This window comes from Chrysemys picta, chromosome 10 (assembly GCF_011386835.1).
Source record: "Chrysemys picta bellii isolate R12L10 chromosome 10, ASM1138683v2, whole genome shotgun sequence".
In the NCBI taxonomy this organism is placed as follows: domain Eukaryota; kingdom Metazoa; phylum Chordata; order Testudines; family Emydidae; genus Chrysemys; species Chrysemys picta.
In genome coordinates this window covers 57,026,259-57,050,383 of record NC_088800.1, presented here as the reverse complement: position 1 = coordinate 57,050,383, position 24,125 = coordinate 57,026,259, and the positions used below count along the sequence as shown (strand labels likewise).

Genomic DNA, 24,125 nt, shown 5'->3' with positions numbered 1-24,125 from the left:
CATATCTTTAAAATGGGAAAAATAATTATTCTCCCACCCTTTGTCTCATCTGTTCAGAGCAGGATTGTCTTTTACCATGTGTGACAGTGTCTAGCACATTGGGCGCTCCTCTGTCCCAGTTTTGGTTGCTAGGAACTACCAGGATATAAAAATGAGATGTCTAAGGCTTGTTTGTGAACTCTTAAAAGGAGTATGGGTGCTTAATGATTAACAAAGCTTCCTTATTCAAAATGTCAGTTTGGCATTGGAGTAAAATAGTTAAGAAAAATGAGCCAAGAGTTTTAAAAACTTGCTAAAAATCTCTTCCCTCTAACAGCTCAATTTTTGCTCTCTTGGGCCCTTTCTACACTAGGAAATAGGTTGTTTAAAAATGTTACTTAGCCAGATAACATTTTTTTAAAGGAGGTTAAATTAAGTCCATACTATTTTTTTAAAACATGTTAGCTAATGTTTTTAAATATCGCCTCTTTTTCTAGGTTAGATGCGGCTTTGCCTCTTTGTCGTCACTTACACTAGCTCTCCAGGCCAAGCCTAGACAGGATTTGAATTTGTAATGGGGGAAAAAAATGCAGGACTTCTGTATCCATCATAGCAGTGGTGGCTGGTGCCCAGAGTAACTGGTGGGGCTGAAAGTAGCAAGCTGCCTCAATTGCCATCACCTCTGTCCCTTCTCTGTAGACCAGAGATCGGCACCTTTGGCACGCGGCTCGCCAGGGTAAGCCCCCTGGCAGGCCGGGCCGGTTTGTTTACCTGCCGCGTCTGCAGGTTCGGCCGATCACAGCTCCCACTGGCCGCGGTTTGCCGCTCCAGGCCAATGGGGGCGGCGGGACACGGCAGCCAGCACATCTCTCATCCCGCGCCACTTCCTGCAGCCCCCATTGGCCTGGAGCGGTGAACTGCGGCCAGTGGGAGCCATGATCGGCCCAACCTGTGGACGCGGCAGGTAAACAAACCGGCCTGGCCGGCCAGGGTGCTTACCCTGGCGAGTTGCGTGCCAGAGGTTGCTGATCCCTGCTGTAGACTGTTTATATTTTCAAAGTGAAAAAGGGAGGTGGGGATGGGATCACACAGAAGCATGCTGATGGGGAATGAAGGAGGTTGGTGGGGAAGAAAAAGGGCTGCCCTCTTCCTTTTCCCATCCCTTCCCCTTTCAGAGTTTAAAAAAAAAACAAAAAAAACTGACACCTTATAGTAAAGAGCGGGGTGTGAGAACAGCCACTCCTTTGCTGCTCTTAATCCTGGCCTCTCCCTTCATATCTAGCTCCACCCTAGCATCTTGCCTACTACCTCATCCACACTGTCACTTATTAAATGGCTTTGTTCCCCTGCACTCAGCCTTGTGTAAACGTCAATGGGGATCAGTTTTATGATTTGCCAGGGTACCAGTCAGATTTTAAAACTGAAATCTAATAAACTAGATTTCAGCTTGATGAATGTTATAGCCAATGTTAGATGGAATCTAATAGATTAATAACCCCTTTTTATTGAGTCCAGGAAGCGTTAGTTTACTAATTTAATGACAGGTTCTTTTCAGGCCAACTTTTATCTTGGGCAGTACTTCTCAGATCAGTACACTTTGTTTCTCTTAACCAATCAATGATGTATTAATTCACCCAGAACCACATTAGTATACAATCAACAGTTCATCAATCAAGGGTAGACAAAACCAGTGTTTTAGGCCTGTACTGAGCACAACAATATAATCTTACAAGCAGTTGTCATAGACTAGGGTTGAGGCTCAGCAGTTACTTTAATGCAAATCACCAAAATTTCTTGTAATGTTTACTTGTGATAATCAGTTGTGTAGTATCTAATACACTTATCACAATTCCAGTATTTCTTCGAGGAGTAAGAATATACGTGTCTGTAAGGCACTTCTAACTGCCTGCTATTTGAATGGTTTGGTGTCAAAGCAGAACATAAGAATGGCCTTACTGGGTCAGACCAAGGGTCCATCTAGCCCAGTATCCTGTCTTCCAACAATGGCCAGTGCCAGGTGCCCCAGAGGCAATGAACAGAACAGGTAATCATCAAGTGATCCATCCCCTGTCGCTCATTCCCAGTTTCTGGCAAACAGAGGCTAGGGACACCATTCCTGCCCATCCTGGCTAATATCCATTGATGGACCTATCCTCCATGAACTTATCTAGTTCTTTTTTGAACCCTGTTATGGTCTTGGCCTTCACAACATCCTCTGGCAAGGAGTTCCACAGGTTGACTGTTCGTTGTGTGAAGAAATACTTCCTTTTATTTGTTTTAAACAGGTTTAGAATATCAAAAGGAATTGCTTAAAATTATGGTTCATATCTCTCTTAGGCCAATTTGCTTGAACTTATAAAGCACAGCATTAGGGATGAAATACCATTTAAAAAGTTAACCCTTTAAACGATTAAAAATGTCATTTAAACAGTTAACTGATTAAGCAGCAGAGGCCAATTCTGCTGGCCCGCGTGGCAGGGGCCGATCCCGCCGGCTGGGGCCACTGCTCCAGCCAGGTGGCGCTGCTCTGGCCAGGCAGCAGGGCCACTGGTGTTGGCCAGCTGGCCCGGGATTAACAGTTAAGGCGGATTAACCGGTAAGACTAATACTTACTGGTCTAAGATATAGTTACTTGAGGTGTAGACTCAGCAAGCTAATCTTTGAAATGAAATCTCACCACTTAAACCAGGGATGGGGGGAAGAGTCCTTTCCATGCAGTTGTTCGAGGCATCGGTTGCATTTAGGCTTCTGCAGCTTCTTCATGGGTTCAATCAACTCTTGTTCCTGTGGCCCTGGACGAAAAGAGTCTTTCCCCGCTCAATGAGCTGTGGGGTCCTCAGTTTTATATGCCGTGATTCCAGGGGCCATTGGAGAGGGTCATCCTCTGGATTTCTGTTGGACACATGCCAAATAAGCATTCAGACTTCAGTTCTGTATCTCTGCTGCTTCCATTGGCATCCAGTAGATGGCATCTGTGTATAATGCATTTCTTCAATTCTTTCCTTATTGGAGGCCTTTTCTGTTTGATTAATTTCAAGGATTGTATTTCAGTATTAGCCCACATTATTAACTGGATTTCTGCCCTTTTTAAGCAATTTCTTTTAAAATTCAAAGACATACCCTAGTTTATATATTTCAACATCTTCCTTGTGTCATACAATTCCTTTAACTTCTAGAATGCAACATTTACAACAGGGGTTCTCAAACTGGGAGAAAATGTGCGTATGGATAAAACCTCTGAGATATTCTGGCCTAGGCAATTAACAGTACTCTCTTTTAGCAATTTTAGTTTCTGTTCGTGTGGGAGATTGGTGCAAGTCTATCTTAATCCCAGAACATGAGAAGGGAAGCATCCAGGAATGAGGAAATTATATCAAGGAATAAAGTTGCTATCACATGGGATGAAGATACAGGAATACATCTTCATTGCTAGGATTAGGAGAATGATGGAATCCTTCCTTGAGCAAGAACAGTTCAACTTTAGTAAAAAAAATGAGGAGCAACAGATACCATGTTGGTAATTCAGCAGGAGAGAAGTGGCTAGAGTACCAACAGGATAGCAACAATTTTTAAGCTTCGGTTAAGGATTCTGCATTAGACTGTGGATCCTGTACCCTTCTCTTCCCTTTTTTGGTACCTGCCTTTCCTTTTTCAAATATGCCTGGATGTCATGATGTCAGACTGTTGAGTCTTACAAGTCATCCAGGAAGGGTACACCCTCCAATTCCATATCATACCCTCCCCCACCACTACCCTCCCTGTCTCTCTTGAGGAACCAATCTCACATGAGTCATGTGTCCAGAAATACTATCACTACTGGAGTTTGGAGCAGTAGAGCCAGCCCTCCTACCCTTCCAGGGAAAATGATTTTATTCCCTATACTGGACCTCAGGTTCCTTAACACCTCAATCAATACAAAATTCTGCATAGTGACTTTGGCATCTATCACACATTCATTAGATCTCATGGACTGGTTCAGTACCCTCAATTTGCAAGACACCTTTTCATGTTGCAATATCAAGAAACTTCTTCATTTCCAAGTACTACACAATCATCAATTCAGGGTTCTCCTGTTCAGCTTCTTCACTGCTCCTGGTGTTTACAAAATGCTTGTTTGTAGTATGTGCCCAGCTCCATCATCCGGGTATTTGTGTACCCATTCCTCAACGATTGGTTAATTTGCAGAAGATCAGCTCAGCAGGTCTCAGACTCAGTAAAATCAACCTTACATCTGTTCTCAAACTTAAATCTAAAGTTTGGTGTGGAGAAAGTGAATAAGGAAGTGTTATTTACCCCTTCGCATAACACAAGAACAAGGGGTCACCCACTGAAATTAATGGGCAGCAGGGTTAAAACAAACTATAAGGTAGTACTTCTTCACACAATGCACAGACAGCCTGTGGAACTTATTGCCAAGGGATGTTGTGAAGGCCAGAGGTATAGCTGGGTTCAAAAAGGAATTAGATAAGTTCATGAAAGATAGGTTTATCAATGGCTAATAACCAAGATTTTCAGGGATGCAGCTCCATCGTCTGAGTGTCCCTAAGCCTCTAACTGCCAGGAGCTGGCTTTGGATGACAGGCAGTGGATCACTCAATAATTGCCCTGTTCTTTTCATTCCCTCTGAAGCATCTGGCACTGGCCATGGTTGGAAGACAGGATACTGAGCTAGATGGACCATTGGTCTGACTCAGGATGGGCATTCTCATGTTTTTATACTACCTTAATATAAGACATCTTGGTGATTTCCTGAACTGTCTTTTTATTGCTGATGGCAGTGCTTCAAAGGGCAAATCAGTCTCCTCTCAAAAATTATCAAAATGGACAATGAAGTGTATAAAAATTTCCTACCTTATTAACAAACTCCAGCCAGAATAACTGCTCATTCTGCCATACCCCACACAGCCTCAACAGTGTGCTTCAGTAGGACACCAATATCTGAAATTTGCAGAGCAGCAAATTGATCTTCATTGTATATTTTTTCCAAGCATTATTCCTTGGTATCAGATTTCAGAGTAGATGCACAAATGGGAAGAGCAGACCTACAATCTCTGTTCAAATGAGCTCTGAGTTCCCATCACCTCGATCTCTGAATTGTCTGTTAATCACCATGAGAGAGAGCCACATGCACAGGAACTCAAAGAAGGAGGAATGCTTACTTATAGTAACTGTGACTTTTAAAGATGTTCTTTGCATGTGGATCCCATGACCCACAGCTCAGAGACTCTTTGAGATTCTGGATGGCAAGAAGGAACTGAGGGAGTGAGCAGGGTCACACTGCCTTTTATGTCCTTAGGAGAGGGGGCGCAAGGACATAAAGGGTGCATGCATGACCCCTTAATGGACCCTGCTTTTGAAGTTTCTGAACTCCTGTGCAGGGGGTGCTACCACACCATGAGAGGGATCCACATGCACAGAACATCTTGGAGAAGCACAGTTCAGTTACTTACCTTATAGTAACTTTTCTTTTCACAGCTAACCACTCAAATTTGCACTGGCAGACTTAACTCTGCCCCTTGTGAACTTGCATTATGGTCTTCTTTACTAAATTAGCACATACTATTTCACAAATATAATGTAGTAGAAATCTTTTTTACAGTCTTAGATGCGCATATTCTATTGTACAACACTGTATTACGTGTGTATGCCAGTGAAAATGATTTATAGTAGTAAGTGTTGAAGTAGACATTCTGATGTATGTTTGAAAATCTTAAGCTTTTAAGATAGTGATGTTCAACAGTTGTTCAGGCCGGATCTGATGGCCCCTGCATCTCAGCCAGATTGTTTCAGTATGAGGTGATTCCTGTAAACTTAAGTTTAAACTTTTTTCCCTCCCTAAAACAGTTGAAAGTAGGGGAACCAAAGGAATTTCTCAGGCGGAAATTCGATCGGCTATGAATGTGGGGAAGCTAGAAGCACGGATGCTTTGTCGTCTTCTAGAGAGATACAAAGTTGTCAAGGTAATGTCTTGTGGATTAAAATGAGATTAAAGACAGGGTTACATATACCATCATTGTGGAAATAAATTATAACTTATTGGTCACTTTTTCTCAAAAAAGAGAAAAAATAAAAAGGGATTTGAAGATGGCCGGTGAAAAAAAAGGCCTGTAGTTTAGAAGTGAGACAGATAAGGGATAGCATATGAAAAATAATGAATGGTGAAGGCAGTATTTGAAAAATTAATTCAACATCAACAGCATAGAATTTTAAGGTGTTTAGGCATTGTTGTGCTCAGCATTGCAACACATGACTGATTTGGTATCCTAAATCTCATTTCTGAAATGGATTTAGGCACTTAGGAGCCTAAATTCCATTGACAGTTGAAAATGAGATTTGAAAATGAGATTTAGGCTCAATTAGGTGTTGCAACGTTGAGTGCAGCCATGCCTAATACCTTTAAAAATCTAGGCCTAAACCTACTTGCCAAGGTGCAATACACAAATTCCCCAAGCCATGCCCCTCCTTGCCCAGTCCCTGGTTAGCTGCCCCAATACTTAATTTACCCGTACATGATAGGAGACAGAAAATGCTGGCTTTTTGAAAATGGCACGGGCTCACCTAGATGAGAGAGTGGGAAAGAAGATATGGAAATTGAGTTTGACCCCCAGAATTCAAATCCTTTCCAGCTGACTTCATTATGTATCCCATAATACACAGGGAGAAAAGTCCCGGAATGTGTAGAACCCAGAAGTGAAGCAAAGCATCATGTGGTACTCGCCCATAATGGTGCACAGTCCCCATGTAGACACAGTTACATGTATTGGATCAGAAAACAGTTGATGGTGTGTACACAATCAGTGCATACACTCTAATACGCAAAAACTCAGTGCAAGGTAAACCTCCCGGCATAGATAAAGCTTTAGTAACTTCTACTGAGAGACCTTGTCAAAAGGCCTTTTGAAATTTAAATAAATTGTCAATTGGTTCTCCTTTATCTGAACATGTCACTAAAGTAACAAAGAATTCTAAGAGATTAGTGATGCATTATTTTCCTTTGAGGAAGTTATGCTGTTAAACCCTGTCATACCTTGATCTTCCAGGTTTTTTCTTGTTCTAGTTTTAACTATCATTTTAACCAGTTTACCATATAAGGCTTACTGGACAATAATTGCCTGGATCACCCCAAGAGCCTTTTTTAAGTATAGGTACATTTGCTACCCTTCAACCCTTCAGTATAGCAGTTGTTTTAATAAGATTTCGTGTCATTGTGGCCAAGAAATTCGTAGGATTTAAAATATATATATATATATATTCCCAGGATTCATATCTAGAGTTACTTTATATAAGATTATAAAAGGGATATAAACATTCTTCAGGACATAAACCAACCATTCATTGATTGGGGTGGAGGTAGGAAGAAATTCCTTAAGTGTTTGTTCTGGGCTTTTCTACACTTGAAGCATCTGGTTCTGGCCACTGTCAGACCAGATAATGGAGTAAAAGGTCCCCTGGTCTGATCCAGCCTTGTAAATCCCATATTCCAGTAACTTCACAGAGAATTAAGATTCTAGAAGAGTATGCATCAAACTGATTAAGAAACAAATACCTTGGTTTTGTTCAGATGTCTCCAATACAGAATAAGAGAAAATATATCGTGGTATGTGATTGTTTTCTATGCAGGATACAGAATTTTTGTGTAAACAGAATGTTTCTCTGTTTTCCATGAGCTGCCAGCGTGGCCGGCCTAGTTGTTTAAGACTAGGGATTAAAGCTTTGGGAGGTGGGGCTATGAGGAGGAGGAGTTCAGAATCTGGGTGGTCAGAGGACAAGGATAACGGAGGGAGAAACGGAAGAATTTGCCAAAATAATGACTTTCAGTCCTCTTAGGGATTTATGGAAGATGAAGGTCGGCAACGAACAACAAAGTATATTTCACACGTTTTTGCAGAAGAAAGTGATTTAAGCCGTCAGTTTGAGAGGGAGAAGGCCCGGAGTGAACAGTTAGCAACAGTTAGCTTGGCTCTAGTGCACGAAGACTCCCTGCCTGAGGAAGATCTGTCTCCTGTAGAAGAAGACACTTTCCTCTCAGAATCAGATAATGAGGAAGAGATGAAATACAACAAGAAACGAGAAAAAGGAGTGAAGGCCAACTCAGATTCACTGCTGAAATTCAGTTTCCGAGATGGTCCACATCAGTCAACGCCAGCTAAAGGTAGAGAATGGTTCTCTGGGGAGCCTGGCTTTCTCATGTAGGTTTCCTTTGAAGAAAATGGAGAGGACATCAGGTTTCTTTAAAAAAAGAAAAAAAGTCTCTTCTGCAGCACTGCCTGCACCCTGTTTGTGGTTGGTGTTCTCTCCCCAAACCTTATTGTATTGTTGGGGGGCAAGGGTGACACATTCATTCCTAATTCCGCAGTCTCTTCCTTCTGCTGGGGAGTTGGAACACCTTCCTTGCCTAAGGCTGCTAGACTCTTGGGAAACTGGTGTAGGGCTGTGGCACAGGTGCTTCTTCCCAGTCCCCTGTGCATTCCCATCCATCTCTCCAATGAGCTGTGGGAAGGGGTCACCTGACCTGCCATAGATTTATAGAAAGGCTGCAGAGGTGCATGTTGTGAACTCCTGCTCTTTTCATGCTCCAGGGGAGGTTCCTCTCAGGCAAGACAGTCTTTGAAGCGGGAGACAACCTCCTCCCCCTCCCCCCCCTTTCTTCAGGCCGCAGCTGCTGACCAAGCTAATCCTACCCCCTACTATCAGGTAGGAATCTACCTGGAGAGTCTTTTACCTGCAGTCAGGGAGGGGGGAAATGAGCAGCACCTGAACGATGTAAATGTCCAGAATTCACTCAAATAATATTTAGATTTTTAATACTGAGCATAGCTGTTTACTCTCCCTGAGCCTCCCTGTTTCCTGCAATGGCCTTATCGGATAGAAGATGCTTGAAGAGTATAGCAGGAGACACTTTAAGCGAACCTGTCTGCAGGCTTGGGCTAGGTCCCTGTCATCTAGGGAATGGCTGGGCCGTGGGAAAACCTGTAGCAACTGGACAATGAAGTGGCCAGCCTAACTGGACTTCTCGGTGTTCTTAAATTAGGCTGCAAGTTCCAAGCCACGAAGATCCCAGTGCAGAAGCTGCCTTCCCCCCGCCTTCTTGAAGATCCCGATGAGCTCCCTGATGGATTTGCAGAGGAGGATTCTAGTTTGGACACTATAAAGCAGGACTCTAATCTCTCTCTAGGCACTCATTCCATAGATGAAGATGGGGATATGGCTGTGATTGAGGAGGTCAGACTTGAGGACCCCAAGGTACGATATTATGGCCTGATACTTGCTGTCTTGTTGGTACAGCTGCTTGAAGTATGAGAATTCCTGCAACATTGGGCAGGTGACCCTCTGAGTGACAGTTTTCTACTTTTCATAGCAAGACTTCCAGTTACAATCCCTTTGTTTCACATTGGTTATTTTGTCCCTCTGCTTCCCCATCTCCCTGCACACATTCAGCCTGGTTCTGTTTAAAGGTTATCGGCAGCCTAGTTGAGTCATGCAGTTCAAAGTTTAGGCAGTGGAATGAGAGGATGAAACTGCATTCATAGGAACTTCCCCATTGTCAGTCTTTCAGCTTTGGGGGCTTGGGAAATGCCACTCCTTGCTTGCACGCTGAGCAGACTTTCTTCTTCAGTCACTGTGCACATTGATCGCCACTTACCTAAAACACTCAGAAACAAACATAGCCAAATGCCGTAGGGCTAAAACTGAGTGAGATTTGTAGGAAGAGCTAGCATGTGCTAGACCTAAAGTCATCCTGAAGTTGGAGTGGTAGAGATCTGGTGCTGAAGGTTCAGGGTTCAAAACCTGATGGTGTTGCATGATTTGGGCATGGTTATTGAAGTTTGGTGGAAGATAGACCAGTTGTTTAGGACACAAGCTTCAGACATGGGAAAGCTGGGTTCAGTTCTCTGCTCCACCAGACTCCCTGTATGACCTTGGGCAGGTCACTTAGTCTGTGCTTCAGTTCCCATCTACGAGATGGGAATAAATAGTACTGCTCTGCCTTACCAGGATGCTGAGAAGGTAACACATTAAAGTTGAGAGAGACTCAGATACTATGGTGATAGGGGGGCAGACAGGAACTCCTTGAGTTTGTACAGACTGAATTTCCTCTCTCCATGCTCTTTACTAGAAGAATGCTGAGCAAAAGAAGGAAAAGCGCTCCAGAACCACTGCAGTGGAGAGATCTCATGAAACATACCGGCTACTGAAGCGCCGAAATCTCATTGTAGAAGCTGTCCGAAACCTCCGCTTAATCGAAAGCTTGTTCACGTAAGACAGGATCTGAAAGCTGTTTACTTGTTTAGTGGGAGCGTGAAGCATTATGGTAGCACAATCACTGCTTTGAAAAGTCTGTGCACTTCATTACATGGTGGTTGATCCTGGTTTCCTGTTGGCAGCATGTTCTGTACTGTAGGAATGCAGGTATTTACAGTTTCAGAATAATTGCACCTTTTGACCCCCTCCATGGTCTGCTCAAGGAATGCCCTCAAAGCCTCTAGTCCATCTCCCTACTGAGCAGAGGTATAGGTTTGCAGCCCCTTTATTCTTCACTGTGTTTATCCCAGCAGGTCTGACTAAAGTCTAACCCCTGCACTTCACTTTGTCTCAGAGGGCTATTAGCTGTATGCCAGCAGCTACGAGTAACAGAGTTCTGTCAAAGCACAGTACATTTATTTTAGGATAAGTCTGACACAATAAACATATAAACAATAAAAGGTCTAATTGCATATATAAGCTTCTTCAAGTGATGGTCCCTATGAGTATTCCACGTGTGGGTGCAGATGCACGCCAGGCGCTTGAGTCCGGAAGTGTTTCTTAGCAATGTTAGTTGACCCACACATACGTAGTGTGTCTCCTTGTGCTCCCAGCCGAGGGTGTAAGAGGTAGTGTGGGTTGATGCCTCTCCAGTTCCCTCTTACTGCCGCCTGGCCTGAGTCGGAACCCACTGTTTCTTCATGCTCTTTGTTTTCTAAGAATGACTTACTTCTGCCTAGTTGTAAATAGTTTGCACATAGTTTTTCTTAGTGTTTAGATCAGTTTTAGTATAATTAGTTTAGTTCTCTTCCCCGTTCAGGGATGTATTCTGCCCCCCACCCCTGTTCGGGACTATGCCCTGGATTCTGGGCTTAAAAAACTGTTTCCTGACTGCACTCCTTCTCTGTGAGCAGTGAGCACCGGCAATGCCTTTACTGCCTGGGTGAGGCACACATTTCAGCTTACTGCATTATCTGCAAATCCTTCTGCCCCAGACCTGGGAAGCCCACGAGCTCTGCCTTTGTAAATATCTGATGAAAGAAGCGATGAGACCCAGGGTGCACTCAATCCAGGCTCGGGAGACCCCCCCTATACATAGATGACATTTAAATTATCCTACCACAGCTGATCTAACGCCCCATTGAGATGTATGAGGCAGTTTGCAACCCTGAGCGATTGTTTCGGGGTTTGCAGATGCAGCCAGAAATCATTGCCATGGGGCACACTCCTTTCACATTTTCAAGTTATTCTACACGGCCTTAAGCATTAAACTTACCTTTTTTAAAATGAAAGCGGAGATTCTGGAAAACAGGATGGCAACCTCAGAAGAAGAGCTGGGTTGTTCTTATGGCACAGCCTAGCCAAGTTCAAGTCTCGGTTTAGTTACTGGCTTAAAACCAGAACAAAATCTTTCCTACATTATGACATCAGGCACATACCACACTGCAGTTGCTGTATCTCAGCCACTGTTTCTAAACACATCACAATTTAAGTTTGCCAGAGGATGTTGGTGACTAAATGTTCCTTTCAGGCAGTGACAAATGGAGCTTTCAAATGTGGGTTGAGTGGCCTGCGGCAGTTTGGTGTAAGGTTAAAAATAGAACTAATTTTGAACACAAACTCACTATAGATTTTGCAGCTTTAAGCAGCATGGAAATGTCACTGCTGCTAAGAAGTGTAAGATGCTGTTTCATGTTCTAGGCTTCAGAAAATGATCATGGATCAGGAAAAGCAAGAAGGTGTTTCCACGAAATGCTGTAAGAAATCCATTGTTCGACTGGTACACAAGCTTTCCCAAGAAGGGCTCGTCAGACTCTACCGCACAACAGTCATTCAAGATGGCATTAGCAAAAAGGTAGCTTGTTGCTCTGAGTCTCTGCTGCTGGGAACTGTGGCAGCAAAATGGCTGCTTATACTACATATTATCAAGCTATTCTTGGCCATTTTTTAATTTAGAACTAAATGACGTAACAGGTAGATCTCTCAGCATATTATATTAAATATTCTCCAATGTCGACACCCATCAGGCCTTTCTTGTAGAAATACTTTGTTTTATTAGTAATACCCCAAAAAAAGCTACCCAGAGACTACACTCAGCAAGCCAAGACTCCTCCTAATTAGTACTTGGAACTTCCCATTGTCACTTCTCTGGTAACTTGGCTGGTTGCTCCCTCTCGGCATAGTTCGGACTGTCAAACAGTTCCCTTCTTTAGCCCTCTCTTGGAAAGTAAGAGCATGTGAAAACTTCATAAGTTAACCTTTGGGAATTTTCCCAAGCTTGATCTTCATCCAAAATGGTGTGTGTTCTTTAAGTTTAAACAAAATTAGTTGGGGATTGGTCCTGCTTTGAGCAGGGGGTTGGACTAGATGACCTCCTGAGGTCCCTTCCAATCCTGATATTCTATGCATCTATGAAAATCTCTGCATCTGTTCTTGAGTTTCGTGGAGGTAAAAACAAATTCTTTAATTTGAAATAATGATTGGAACTTCTTTCACACAACTCAAACTGGTACTTGCTATGTAAACAGTCTTCAGTGAGGAGGAGTGTACACAATCATGAGTGAAAGTTACTGTTTGATAATGATCCACTGAAAATTACCTGCTGAGCATGCGCAGTAGAAAGTTTGTGAAATCTAAGTGCCTGATCTGAGAGAAGTCCTCAAGGTGCACTCCTTCTAATAGGAATTTGTTAGTCTTATGGACTTTTGAAGTCTTTCATACACTTTTCAGCCTGTTACTAGCATTCAAAGCCAGATGGGACCATTGTGACCATCTATTCTGACCTCCTGTGTAGCAGAGGCCAGAGAGCTTCCACAAAATAATTTCTAGAGCACAGCTTTTAGAAAAACGTCGAATCTTGATTTTAAAATTGTCAGTGATGGAGAATCCACCAAGACCCTTGGTAAATTGTTCCAATGGTTATTTACTCCCACTGTTAAAAATTTACACCTTATGCTGCCCTACAGGGTTATGTTCCCCTATATGTATTTAACATGTTTTTAAAAATTATACAGATTTCACAGTTGAGGTAGTTTTAATTACTTTTTTTGGCTTTATTTTTTTTCTTAAAAAATTAGGGAACATTTCTAAATGTATATGGTTCTCAAATGTAATATGGGCCACACCTACTTGTTCTGTTCCTCCGTCTCCCTCTGGGATATCAAGCCTCATGGGGGCTCAGGTCTGAGGGCAGCTCCTGTCTCCTCTCTTCCTCTTATGTAGTTGGCTCCTTGTCCCTGGGTCAAATCCTGCTCCTACTGAATTCCAGGGGAGTTTTGGCATTGACTTCAGTTGGGCCAGGATTTCAGCCTAGCTTCAGCTGCTTTTACTGGCTGCTCTTTACAGTGAAAAGTCCAGACAAGGCAGCTGAAAACAACTGCACCATGTGACCAGCCAGTTGATCATGGACCATCAACAAGTGATGTGAAGATCACAGCTTGGGAACCGTTAATGTAAAACATAAAGGATGTGCAGGGCATCAGATAATACTGCTTTTGTATGGTGATTAATTTCTATTTGCTCTGAAGCCGTATAAGTAAATCTCCTCTATACACTCTTCTGTTTTTACTTTGTTGTACAGGTAGAATTTGTAGTTCACCCTTCGGTGAATCCTAATGACCCCCTGGTAAAAAGTGCCATTGAGCAAGTGCGCTTCCGGATCTCCAACTCAAGCACAGCAAACAGGCAAGTACTGACGACAATTCAGTGACTCCAATATTTGCAGTCTGAGATTCCTGTAATTTCCATCCTATTTGTTCATTTCCTTAGTTGTGCCACCATATAATGCATAGGGCTATTCTGTCTTATGTCCTTGAGTCTTGTTTGATTATTTATCTCCACATTTGTCTGTGACACAGCTGGGTGGGTTAGCTGAGCCACTCACAAACGGTGATGAATTTTTTTGAAGTATTAGCTTCACTTTGGAGAAACTGAGGCACAGAAATTTGAGACTTGCTGAAGCTCATACAGGAAGTCTAATAGAGCCAGAAATAGAACGCAGATCTCTTGAATCCCAAGCCTTAACTCAAAGACTAACCTTGTAAGCCTGGCAGTTCTGATTTTTCGGCAGGTCTGCTGGTATCAGCCTCACTTGTTCTAGCAAGTCATAGGGACAGGCCCCAATTAAAGATCTTATGTCTAAAGAGTACATTATTGTAAAGAGGCATGTGACGTCTGCTTCCTGGTTTTTTGTTCGAAACTATGAATGTCTCATGCCAGATGCACTTCACTAGCTTAGTGGTTACCTGTATCCTGTTGTTGAACAGAGACAGCCTCCCCCGATTGCTTCTTGCACATTTACAAAATCCAGGCCAAGAGGATACTTGACAGCCTCTTGATTGCTTCCCTCCCTGGTCACATGCATTCAAACAGAGTCCAGCCTGTGGCAGCGTGCGAGAGCCACTGCTTCCTACACACACACCTATCCCGGGGGTCATGAAATACCTGATGGCCTCCTGACTGATTCAGAAGTAGTAGGGAAAGGACATCTCCCCTGACTTCTTCCCCCATCACCTGGGGACTACTCCTTCCACATACATGTCACTAGGAGGGGGGCCCTTCCTGCTAGCTTTCATGACCCACCATTACCCAAAGGCTTGAGGTGCCCCAGACTATCAACTGCAGCTGGAGGTGTCCTCCTCAACACTTCTTACCCCTTGCAGGGGAGAACTGATTCTTGGTGCTGCTTTTCCATTTGAGATTCACATTCCATTTAGATGGCAGGCTCACACATCTGTTCAGTGGAGGAGTCATACTTCACAATCTTAATCATTCCTCACTTACAGCTGTTGTCTCCTACAACATATGAAACTGTTACTATCCTTTGGAGAATCACAGCCTAAGGTAGCGGCACCTCTTGTTGCTCCCTGCACACTCTCCCCTTTTGAAGCTTCTAGCTGATGCTTCCTGTGTTTGGAGTGACTTCTCTCTTGTAGCAGTCATAAGGGCTTGTCCTGGTGGCTTTGGGAATGGTGTTTTGTGTAGGGCTTTGGAGCTGTGCTCCGGCTCCGCTCCGGCTCCAGGCAAAAACCTGCAGCTCCACTGCTCCGGAGCTGCTCCGGGCTCCGCTCCAAAGCCCTGGTTCTGTGCAGCCCACTCCATTGTCCATTCAGTGAAATCCTTTTGTTCTTTGCAAATAGACCCACATCCTTCACCAGGAGACCCCCTACTATTTCCCTGGTGAGAGCAAACATGCAAAACCCTTTTTCTCAGTAATGATTTCCAAGGAGAGGAGTTAGTCTTGGTTTTGTATTAAGATTTTCTTGCAGAACAGTGACTGTCACCTTGGCTAGTGATTGTTTGCAGAATTAATTATATTAGTGCCTGTTTGACTTTACCAATGTACCAATATTGCTGTGTGATTTTTATATAGGATTAAAGTTCCCCAGACACCAACATCCCAAGAGCATTTAGAGGAAGATAGTCTGGGGCAAGAGACTGCTGCTGTATCAGGGGAAATGCAAGGAACCTCTCCCTCTAACGCTGAAAATAATGGCCGGGCAAGGAAAACTGATGAGAAAATGGGCATAATGCAGCTAAAAAATTATCACCCTGTTACAGGTAAAACTAACTTCTACTCATCCGTCAAATAATTCAGACAACTGGAGAAACTTTTCCATTTCTCAGATACAGGGTGTGAGAGATCCTCACACTTCAGATTTGTGCCCTACAGTGAAATCCAGGTGGGAACTTCCTAGGTTCAGTGTGCCAGAGCCATTGGCAGTGAAATGTAGTTGCCCCTAGTGCTCAGGTAGTTCCTATGTGATGTGACTGCAGTTGGAAAAATGTTCCCATAGGTGGCTATGCCCAGCTCTTCATCAACAATTAAAGACTCCCGTTCCATCCACAATCACCAACAGGGATGCTAAAACTATAGCTCAGTTGGTCACTTACTATAATATAAGGGTTTTTTTCTATAGCCTTTGCTTCACATGCACTGTGTACTACTGTGTGACAATAAAGTAGTACAGAAAAATATGCATTAGAGCATACTAAAACAAGACTTCAGTGAAATAGAACAGTTCTAGGGAGTGCTGGCAACAACTCTTAAAGTTAGGATTGCTGAATGCGTTACAGAAATATTTATTGAACTTTTCTGCATCATTATTAACAATTTTACCATCTTCGTCTAATAGTAGGCCAATACCTTTGTTTTGTTCCTGATCTACTTAAAAATTCCTCCTTGTTGTTCTGGGCCCTGCCAACCACGAATTTTTCCCTGATGTCTTTTAGTTTCCCTTATCAGTTTTCTACACTTCATAACTTCTGATTTATATTGATTACTGTCATCTCCTTTCTCGTGTTTGTTATATATTGCATTTTTATTTCTAATTGCGTCCTTCTATTCCCCTCTTAACCGGAATGGGCTTTTGCACAAAGTTCTTATTTGTGATTTTGGCTTTTTGGCCATCTGATAAACTCCTCTTAAACAGCTTCCAACTTTCATGCACGTTTGTGTGTCTAAATTTTTCCTCCCAGTCAATTTAACTTGTAATTTCTCTCAGTTTTAGGGAATTAGCCATTTTATCTTTTTAATCTATTTTGTCTTTGCATTCAGTGGTTCATCTTCTTTTCTTCGCAGTTCCAGGACTTGGGCGTTCTCTTGGCTTTCTTCCCAAAATGCCTCGGTTAAGAATGGTCCACATTTTCCTCTGGTACCTAGTTTACGGACATCCTTTAAATGGGCAGCAACAGAAAGCATGCTATGATGGTGAGAAAAGAGACAGCCCACAGATACTGGACGCACACACTGCTGTACCTGAAACCCATCCAGGTGCATCAGGAGATGAGGAGGAGGCTGCACCAGAAACTACGTGCATGGGGAATCATGAAGTCCCTGCACGGGAGTCTGAGGTAGATCTGTGTAATGAGACAGGTAAGAACTGGCTCCTTATCAGACCAGGACTGTGTCTACATGGGGGAATTCTTGGGGTGGTGGACGAGGGGGCGGAATCCTCACCACTTTTAATGCCAGTTACTCACTGAGCGTGTGCTGAAATGTTGTTACAATTGCTTGTAACACCACCTCCTCAAAGCTTACTTAAGGCACTGGCCCTCATTAAAGGATTGGTACTGCCATAGTTTAGAATTTCAGACTTCAGCTGTGGATGCTGTAGCCATGATTAAAATGTGGGGCACATATTGGAAATGGAGAACATGTACTTTTGCGAACTAAAAAAAGGAGGTGGTTTGGACCTAAGGCTTTTGACTGGATTAAGCCAACAACTCACTGCCTTAGTATAGGAAGAAGATTCTCCTATGCGCAGGTTATTCCATAATTGTCCATGGCAGGGATTAGTGCACCTCCCTCTGAAGCTTCTGGTACTGGACACTGGCAGAAACAGGATGCTAGTCAAGGTGGACTGCTGCTTTGAATCTGTATTGCAGTTCCTATGTTTGTTTACAAACGTAGACCTGGTTTCAGATTTCTAATACTTAACTGGTCCCCAGATAGGACTAATAATTTTGTTCCATCTGTGACTCTAAACCAGCATCCTTTCTCTAGTGTATGTGGATGATATTTCGTGGATGCGCTACGTCCCTCCTCTCCCAGTACACAGGGAATTTGGGTATGGCTGGGCTCTTGTTAGTGACATTCTTCTTTGCCTGCCTCTCTCCATCTTTATCCAGATAGTGCAAGTCAGCCACAAGGTACTGTGCTTTCGTTTTGCAATTTATATTCTGTATGATGTAATGTCCAGTGTTATTAACAGTACTTTACAAAGAAGCAGACATGCTTAGTCTGTATTATCTGCTCTTAAGACTATATAATCAATTTCAGCTGGTAGTCCATAGAAATTTAACTTCAGTTTTTGCCAGTTTGATTCCGGAAGAAAATAATCAATCCAAGATGAGCAGCACTCTAGTGCTATTGATTCATAGGACAATAATTTGCATGTGACTTATTGAAGACTTCACAGAACACAGCTTTTGCCTGGTAAAATGAATTAACATGACTAATGGTTAGCTACTTTGTATGTACTGGAAATTTATAGATTCCAAGACCAAAAGGAATCATTGTGATTATCTAGCTCTGGGGTCGGCAGCTCCCAGTGGCCATGGTTCGCCGTTCCTGGCTTTCTGCAGCTCCCATTGGCTGGGAATGGCGAACCGTGGCCACTGGGAGCTGCGGGGGCCGTGCCTGTGGACGATCAACGTAAACAAAATGTCACACGGCCCGCCAGCGGATTACCCTGATGGGCCGCATGCTGAAGGTTGCTGACCCCTGATCTAGCCTGACCTTCTGTATAACACATTCCAGAGAGCTTCCCCAGACTAATTCCTAGAGCAGATCTTTTACAAAAACATCCAATCTCTATTTAAAAATTGTCAGTGATGAAAAAGCTACCTCCACCATTGGTAAATTGTTCCATGGCTAATTGCTCTCACTGTTAAAAATGTACGCCTAATTTTGAGTCTGAATTTATCTAGTTTCAACTTCCAACCAGCTACTGGATCTTGTTGTACCTTTTCTGGCTAGATTGAAGAGCCCACTATAAATATTTGTTTCTCATGTAGGTACTTATAGATTGTAAGCAAGTCACCACTTAACCTTCTCTTTCTCAAATTAAATAGATTGAGCTCCCTTAATCTATCACTATATGGTATGGTTTCTAATCCTTTAATCATTCTCATGGTTCTTCTCTGAACATCCTTCTTGGTCCTGATATTTGTTATTAAAAAAACAAATTCTGAAGGCAATTGTCACACTTGAGTGTGATACTTTGAAGACTAGTTAATCTCTAGTAAGTGTTCTGATAAAATTTCAGTCAGTTTTCACATTTTGATAATCTTATCGTAAAATAATTATTTTTAGGTGGATGGTCTTGAGGATTTTTTAAACAATCCTCTAAAAAAACACACACTGATCAGATGTCTTCCGAGGTCAGTCCGACAGCAGCTTCTTTATAAGAGGCAAGTACCTGTGGTGGTGGGATGTGTCACACTAAGTGGCTGTGGGAAGGAAGTGGGGCTCTTGATTGTTCTCCCAAAGACTACATTGGGCAAACTCTTTGCCCAGAAGAACTTTATGCTCTAAAAGATGAAAAACAGACGGGTAAAGTGACTGGGATCTGGGAAGTTTGTCCATGTCATCAGAGAACGAACAAATTTTTCACATCAGTCAGGTCTCTAGGGAGACAGGGGGAGCATTGCAACAGGTGCTGATCTAATTGGTTCTGGGCTCATTCAGAATATCAGTTGGTTCAGGGCATGTGGTCAGTTAAAGAGCAGTGCCAACTGGCTAGCACTCTGGCCTGGATAGTTCACCTTATGGCACTGTCTTCTCTCTTCCCAAAGGAGAACATCCTGATTTGTCAATTAATTCATCCACCATGCTGTGTCAGCGAACAGAGTGGTACAGGCAACTTTAAATCTGGAATTTCCTAAATTTTGGGTTCTTGATTTTACAACCGTAATGTTTTTAATGTAAGTTCCTAAATTTTAATAAAAAGCAATTTGAGAGAACAGAAATTTCATCATGTGGGACTGTATCAACCCACCACGTGAGTCAGCAGGATTGGAACCTTTAGCTACACAGCACAGACTTCCATTTGAACTAATGTATTGGTGGTAGCACTGGGAGGCTGTTATCCTCTGTGAACCAGCCAGCAGAGGACGATGAGACAGAGGAGACAGACTTTGCCAGTGGGTGTCATAGTTTGCTATACAGCAAAGGAATGCTGAGACGTAGGAATTTGGGTTCTGTTCTAAATTCTTGAGATTAACTTCTAATGGTTACTACTCTTTTCCCCATCTCTGCTCCAAACCAACCTATCTGCTCGTATCACACCCAGCCTGTCCCCCTGCTTGTCACCCTCTACATTCCAGGAGGCAGCTTCCTCTTTCTCCTCCATGCTTCCTGGGCACCAGCATGGGAAGTATTGAGAGAACAGCACAGACGCTCTTCCTGCTCTCTCTTCTAGTGCTTGGCACCATAGCAGTCCCCATTACTATAGCAATCCCCATGAGCTTGGAGGAGCAATTGCAGGGAATGTACTTCTTGGCTCCTGCAGCCCTGAGTAAGAGCAGGCTCAAAGCAGATGAAATCTTCAGAGATTTTTAACTGCCAGCCTCAAATAAATCTCTGCCATGCATATGCAAAGTGATTTTTTTCAGAGGCTTATAACTTGCCAAATTTGGATCTTCATGGAAACACCAGAAAGCACCTTTCTGATCCCAGCAGCCCCTTCTGACAAATTTCAAGTTCATGCTTCAACATTTGGAGACACTAGAGTGTATCAGTGAAACAGTTGTAAGATTTTTTTAAAACCTGGTCTAAACAGTGTATTTTACCCTAACCTTGTTCTTGGAAAGAGCCAGTTTTTGTTGAAACTTTCCAAAAAATTAAGCCTCAAGGAGACATCTGGCATGAAATATTTCAGCCTGAATGTTTAGTTTGCCAAAATTATAAGGAACTGAAAACAGGGTCTAATAGTGTTAGGCAACCTTACTTTGGGGATCATTGCCAGGTCCTCCTATAATACAGTGTACATGCACTTCTATCAGTCCAGATACAACAGCCAGGTATCTTCTCTTTCAAACTATAATGAAATTATCTGCTGACCAACTGGAGCCCTCACCCCTATTTACTAATCAGTTAAACTCAAACATTTGGCAGATTTTACTTCTTAAAAATACAAGTTTGGTTTTCATTGATGCACTAAGTAACCATTTTTTTAGATTTGGTGAAACTATTTTGCTTCCTACACTAAGAAGCACCAAAATCCTTTGAGTTGTTATATGACTACTTAATATGTCTGTTTAAAGATGTTATTGCTCGTGCCTGTTTTTACAGTTTAGTGTAAATTAGTGACATGTATCACATATGTTGAATTTATCATGAATACAAAATGTAACACGTCCAACTATGTTGCAGGAGATACATCTTTTCAGTGGTGGAAAACCTGCAGAGGTTATGTTACATGGGGCTACTACAGTTTGGCCCAACTGAGAAATTCCAAGATAAAGATCAGGTAATTTATTTTAAACTTGAATATTACTCTACTCTTTGTTCCGATGATGATGATGATAAAATAAGAGATTTTAAATTTGCAATGAGCTTAAATATTTGGCTCTGGGCTAAGATGCAACCGTGCAATTTTTAGTGAAATATTGGAAGTCGCATGGATAATTTCTGACCATTATTCTGGAACGAGACTCCACAGACGTTGAGCCAAATTCTTACAAACTTTGTGCAGTGATGATCTGGAAGTCTTCAGAATGCCAGCACCCTGTCTGGGGCTTACCGTGTTTGCCTCCATTACTGGGAACTGGGGTGCCATGTAAATCCTGCATTGGGAGATGTGGCTTTTTGAAAACATAACTGTGAAAGGTGTCCCTTTGGGATTAAACACACTTATACAATCATTCATTACTGAATTAAAGACAATAGTTCTTGTATACACAGTGGACTACTTAATCAGGGTAGAACCAACCAGTAAGGAACAGGGGAATTCCAGGCATAAATAGCTTACTTCAGTAAAATTCTGACTTGAGCAAGTGATATATTCTACCACAACACAGTTGATAACCTCTGGAATTTTATTCCTGTTCCTAGCCATTGGGTGATGATAGATTGTCTCTGTAGAACCCAGAATAGGTTCGCTAATCACAGAAAGTGCCATCATTGGGCAAGATGACAGCAATGTGCAAAGTGGTTGTTGCCAGTATGGGCCACTTGGAATAGATGGAGTTGTGTGTCCTGCTAAAATAGCCATTTCAGCGATTTTACTTACCAGTGTGAAACCTTGTGTGTTTCACAGGTATTCATCTATACGAAGAGAAATGCAGTGATTGTTGATACTACTATCTGTGATCCTCACTATAACCTGGCTCAAAGCAGTCGCCCATTTGAGAGACGTTTGTATGTTTTGAACACTATGCAGGACGTAGAAAACTTTTGGTTTGATTTGCAGTGTGTCTGCCTTAATACTCCATTAGGTATGGTATGATCCAGCATTCTCTGTCATTTCCACCTTCATCCTTTATATCCTATGCTTCTCACACCTTCCCTGGCACTCTGCCATGAAGTAAGACAGATTTGGTCTTGTCACCTTTAACTTACTGTCTCTAAACCCCTATGAGCAAGTATCTGGCTGTTGTCTGTTCTGCAGCTTATTGTCTAAGATTTTGAAATATTAACCTTCTTGATTGATTTTTGTGATTGGCACTATTTGGGGTGTGGGTAATGTGAAACTGACTGGAAATCTCCAAGTAAGGGCAGGGGTTAAGGTGCAGCATGGAGCACAATCAACAGTACTGGGCTGCTGCCCTTGGAGACCAGAAAACTTTAGGATTTGGTGTTTCAGTCTCATGCTATGGAGCTGAGATCCAAGAATGAGACTCATGCAGGATAATACCTTCAGAGCAGAGTTACAAGGCAAGTTATTCACCCCGCCACCCCCTTACAGGGCCTACTTCGGTCCTTGCCAAGCATGCTAAAAAAATACTTGTTGCCAACATGATTTTATCAGGATTTCCCTGACTAGCATAAGCAGAGAGCTTTTTTCTGAGAACCATGTTGCTAAACCTTCCGTTAGATACTCTGACATAGCCCATAAGCACAGGTTCATCGAAGTAATAAGTATTACAGTTATACGTGGTTACAGTATTTTCGCAACGGGGGAGTGTCTTTTTGTTTTGGTTTTTTTAAATAAAGGTAGAGTAGTGCAATAGCAATAATTGGTTAAAGAGCAAAAGCTTCTAAAACCAAAAGCAACTTTTTTTTGTTTCTGAAACTTGAAAGCAGCCAAGCAGAATGATCCATTTGCAGTTTAATCCTCCCTTTTATACTGAAGCAGTTTTTTTCAGAAGGCATTAGACAACTTTGTTTAATTGAGCCAATGTCCATTGTGGCAGTGCTATAATTGTGCTGCTGCTCTCAGGCATTGTGCAGTAGTATTTGTTTACTAGGCTGTCATAGATATAATCTACATCTGGCTCCCTGTAATATGGGGATTTGTGTACTGTGCCACCAACATAATGCTTTAGAAAGTTTTAGGGTTTTTAACAAATTGTCTGCTTTGAGCCTTGAGGGAAGACAGCAAAACTGTGTTAGGCTTCAGCTTATACTGAGCCTATGGGCCAGGTGCTCTCCTGCATTCAAGGCCCATCCTGCTGTTCTGTCAGCACAAAGGGCCAAAACCCAAATGGATCTGGCCAGCTCAGAATTTCCCACAATGTGGGGGAGCTCTCAACTGGTACAGGTCCATCCTTCACTATTCCTCCAACCCCACCCCAGTGTAGGGGGCATATTGGATAGGGAGATAGCATGGCTCCTTCACATTGAGTTCAAGCAATCCTAAACTGGCTGTCTCTTGAGGACTATTACAGGTCTATTTTCCAAGGAGCTACTCTAACCTCTGGGGTCTGTGCCCGGAGCATCAGTGTGCAGCCTACACCCTGATGGGTACCGTCACCATTCTCCTGTGCTAAGTAGAATTTTGTGTTGGAATTTAAGGCCATGAGCCTCACAAGCAACTATGTTATGAAAGCAGCATGTTTGATCCCTAAGGAAAGTGGTCCAGGGTGTTCCTGACTCTCTTAGCATTTCTATTTCAGTGAAACATCTGCCCCACTCATTTGCCCAACTATTTGCCATGGTGGCAGCAAGTAGCCAGAAGCAGGCTGGGGAAGAGATTGGAACATAATTCTTCATACTGATAGTAACTGAAGTACATTTGTGTGTTTAGGAGTTGTCCGCCATCCTCGTGCAAAAAGAAGTAATCTTCAGGGTGAGGAGACCAGCAACACATTGGATGTGCAGATGGAACAGGAGTCAGCAGTGGATAAACACAATCTTGAACGAAAGTGTGCAATGGAGAAATACACCTCGTATGTCTCTTTCCAGCTTTCTGTGTCACTGAATAGATGGGTTATTAAGAACAGAACAGTTCATTTTAAGA

The 24,125-nt window shown here is 42.6% G+C and overlaps 1 protein-coding gene across 5 annotated transcripts in view; it reads left to right on the top strand.

The window, feature by feature from the left end:
• Nucleotides 1-24,125, top strand: part of GTF3C1 (general transcription factor IIIC subunit 1) — an 81,289-nt gene that overhangs the window by 21,753 nt on the left and 35,411 nt on the right. For 3 of the 5 annotated variants that reach the window (XR_010591156.1, XM_008162545.4, XM_042861571.2), the window contains 13 exons: nucleotides 5,824-5,939; nucleotides 7,807-8,131; nucleotides 9,011-9,222; nucleotides 10,097-10,236; nucleotides 11,923-12,076; nucleotides 13,802-13,905; nucleotides 15,593-15,780; nucleotides 16,802-17,095; nucleotides 17,726-17,871; nucleotides 19,037-19,134; nucleotides 21,098-21,194; nucleotides 21,984-22,161; nucleotides 23,913-24,054. Coding sequence is in view for 4 of the 5 variants with exons in the window: in XM_008162545.4 (XP_008160767.2) it covers nucleotides 5,824-5,939; nucleotides 7,807-8,131; nucleotides 9,011-9,222; nucleotides 10,097-10,236; nucleotides 11,923-12,076; nucleotides 13,802-13,905; nucleotides 15,593-15,780; nucleotides 16,802-17,095; nucleotides 17,726-17,871; nucleotides 19,037-19,134; nucleotides 21,098-21,194; nucleotides 21,984-22,161; nucleotides 23,913-24,054 (2,194 nt within the window). In the remaining variant the exon portion in view is untranslated. Of the gene's footprint in view, nucleotides 1-5,823; nucleotides 5,940-7,797; nucleotides 8,132-9,010; nucleotides 9,223-10,096; nucleotides 10,237-11,922; nucleotides 12,077-13,801; nucleotides 13,906-15,592; nucleotides 15,781-16,801; nucleotides 17,096-17,725; nucleotides 17,872-19,036; nucleotides 19,135-21,097; nucleotides 21,195-21,983; nucleotides 22,162-23,912; nucleotides 24,055-24,125 lie in introns of those variants that run through there. The other 2 variants (XM_008162546.4, XM_024100641.3) reach the window with 2 other exon arrangements.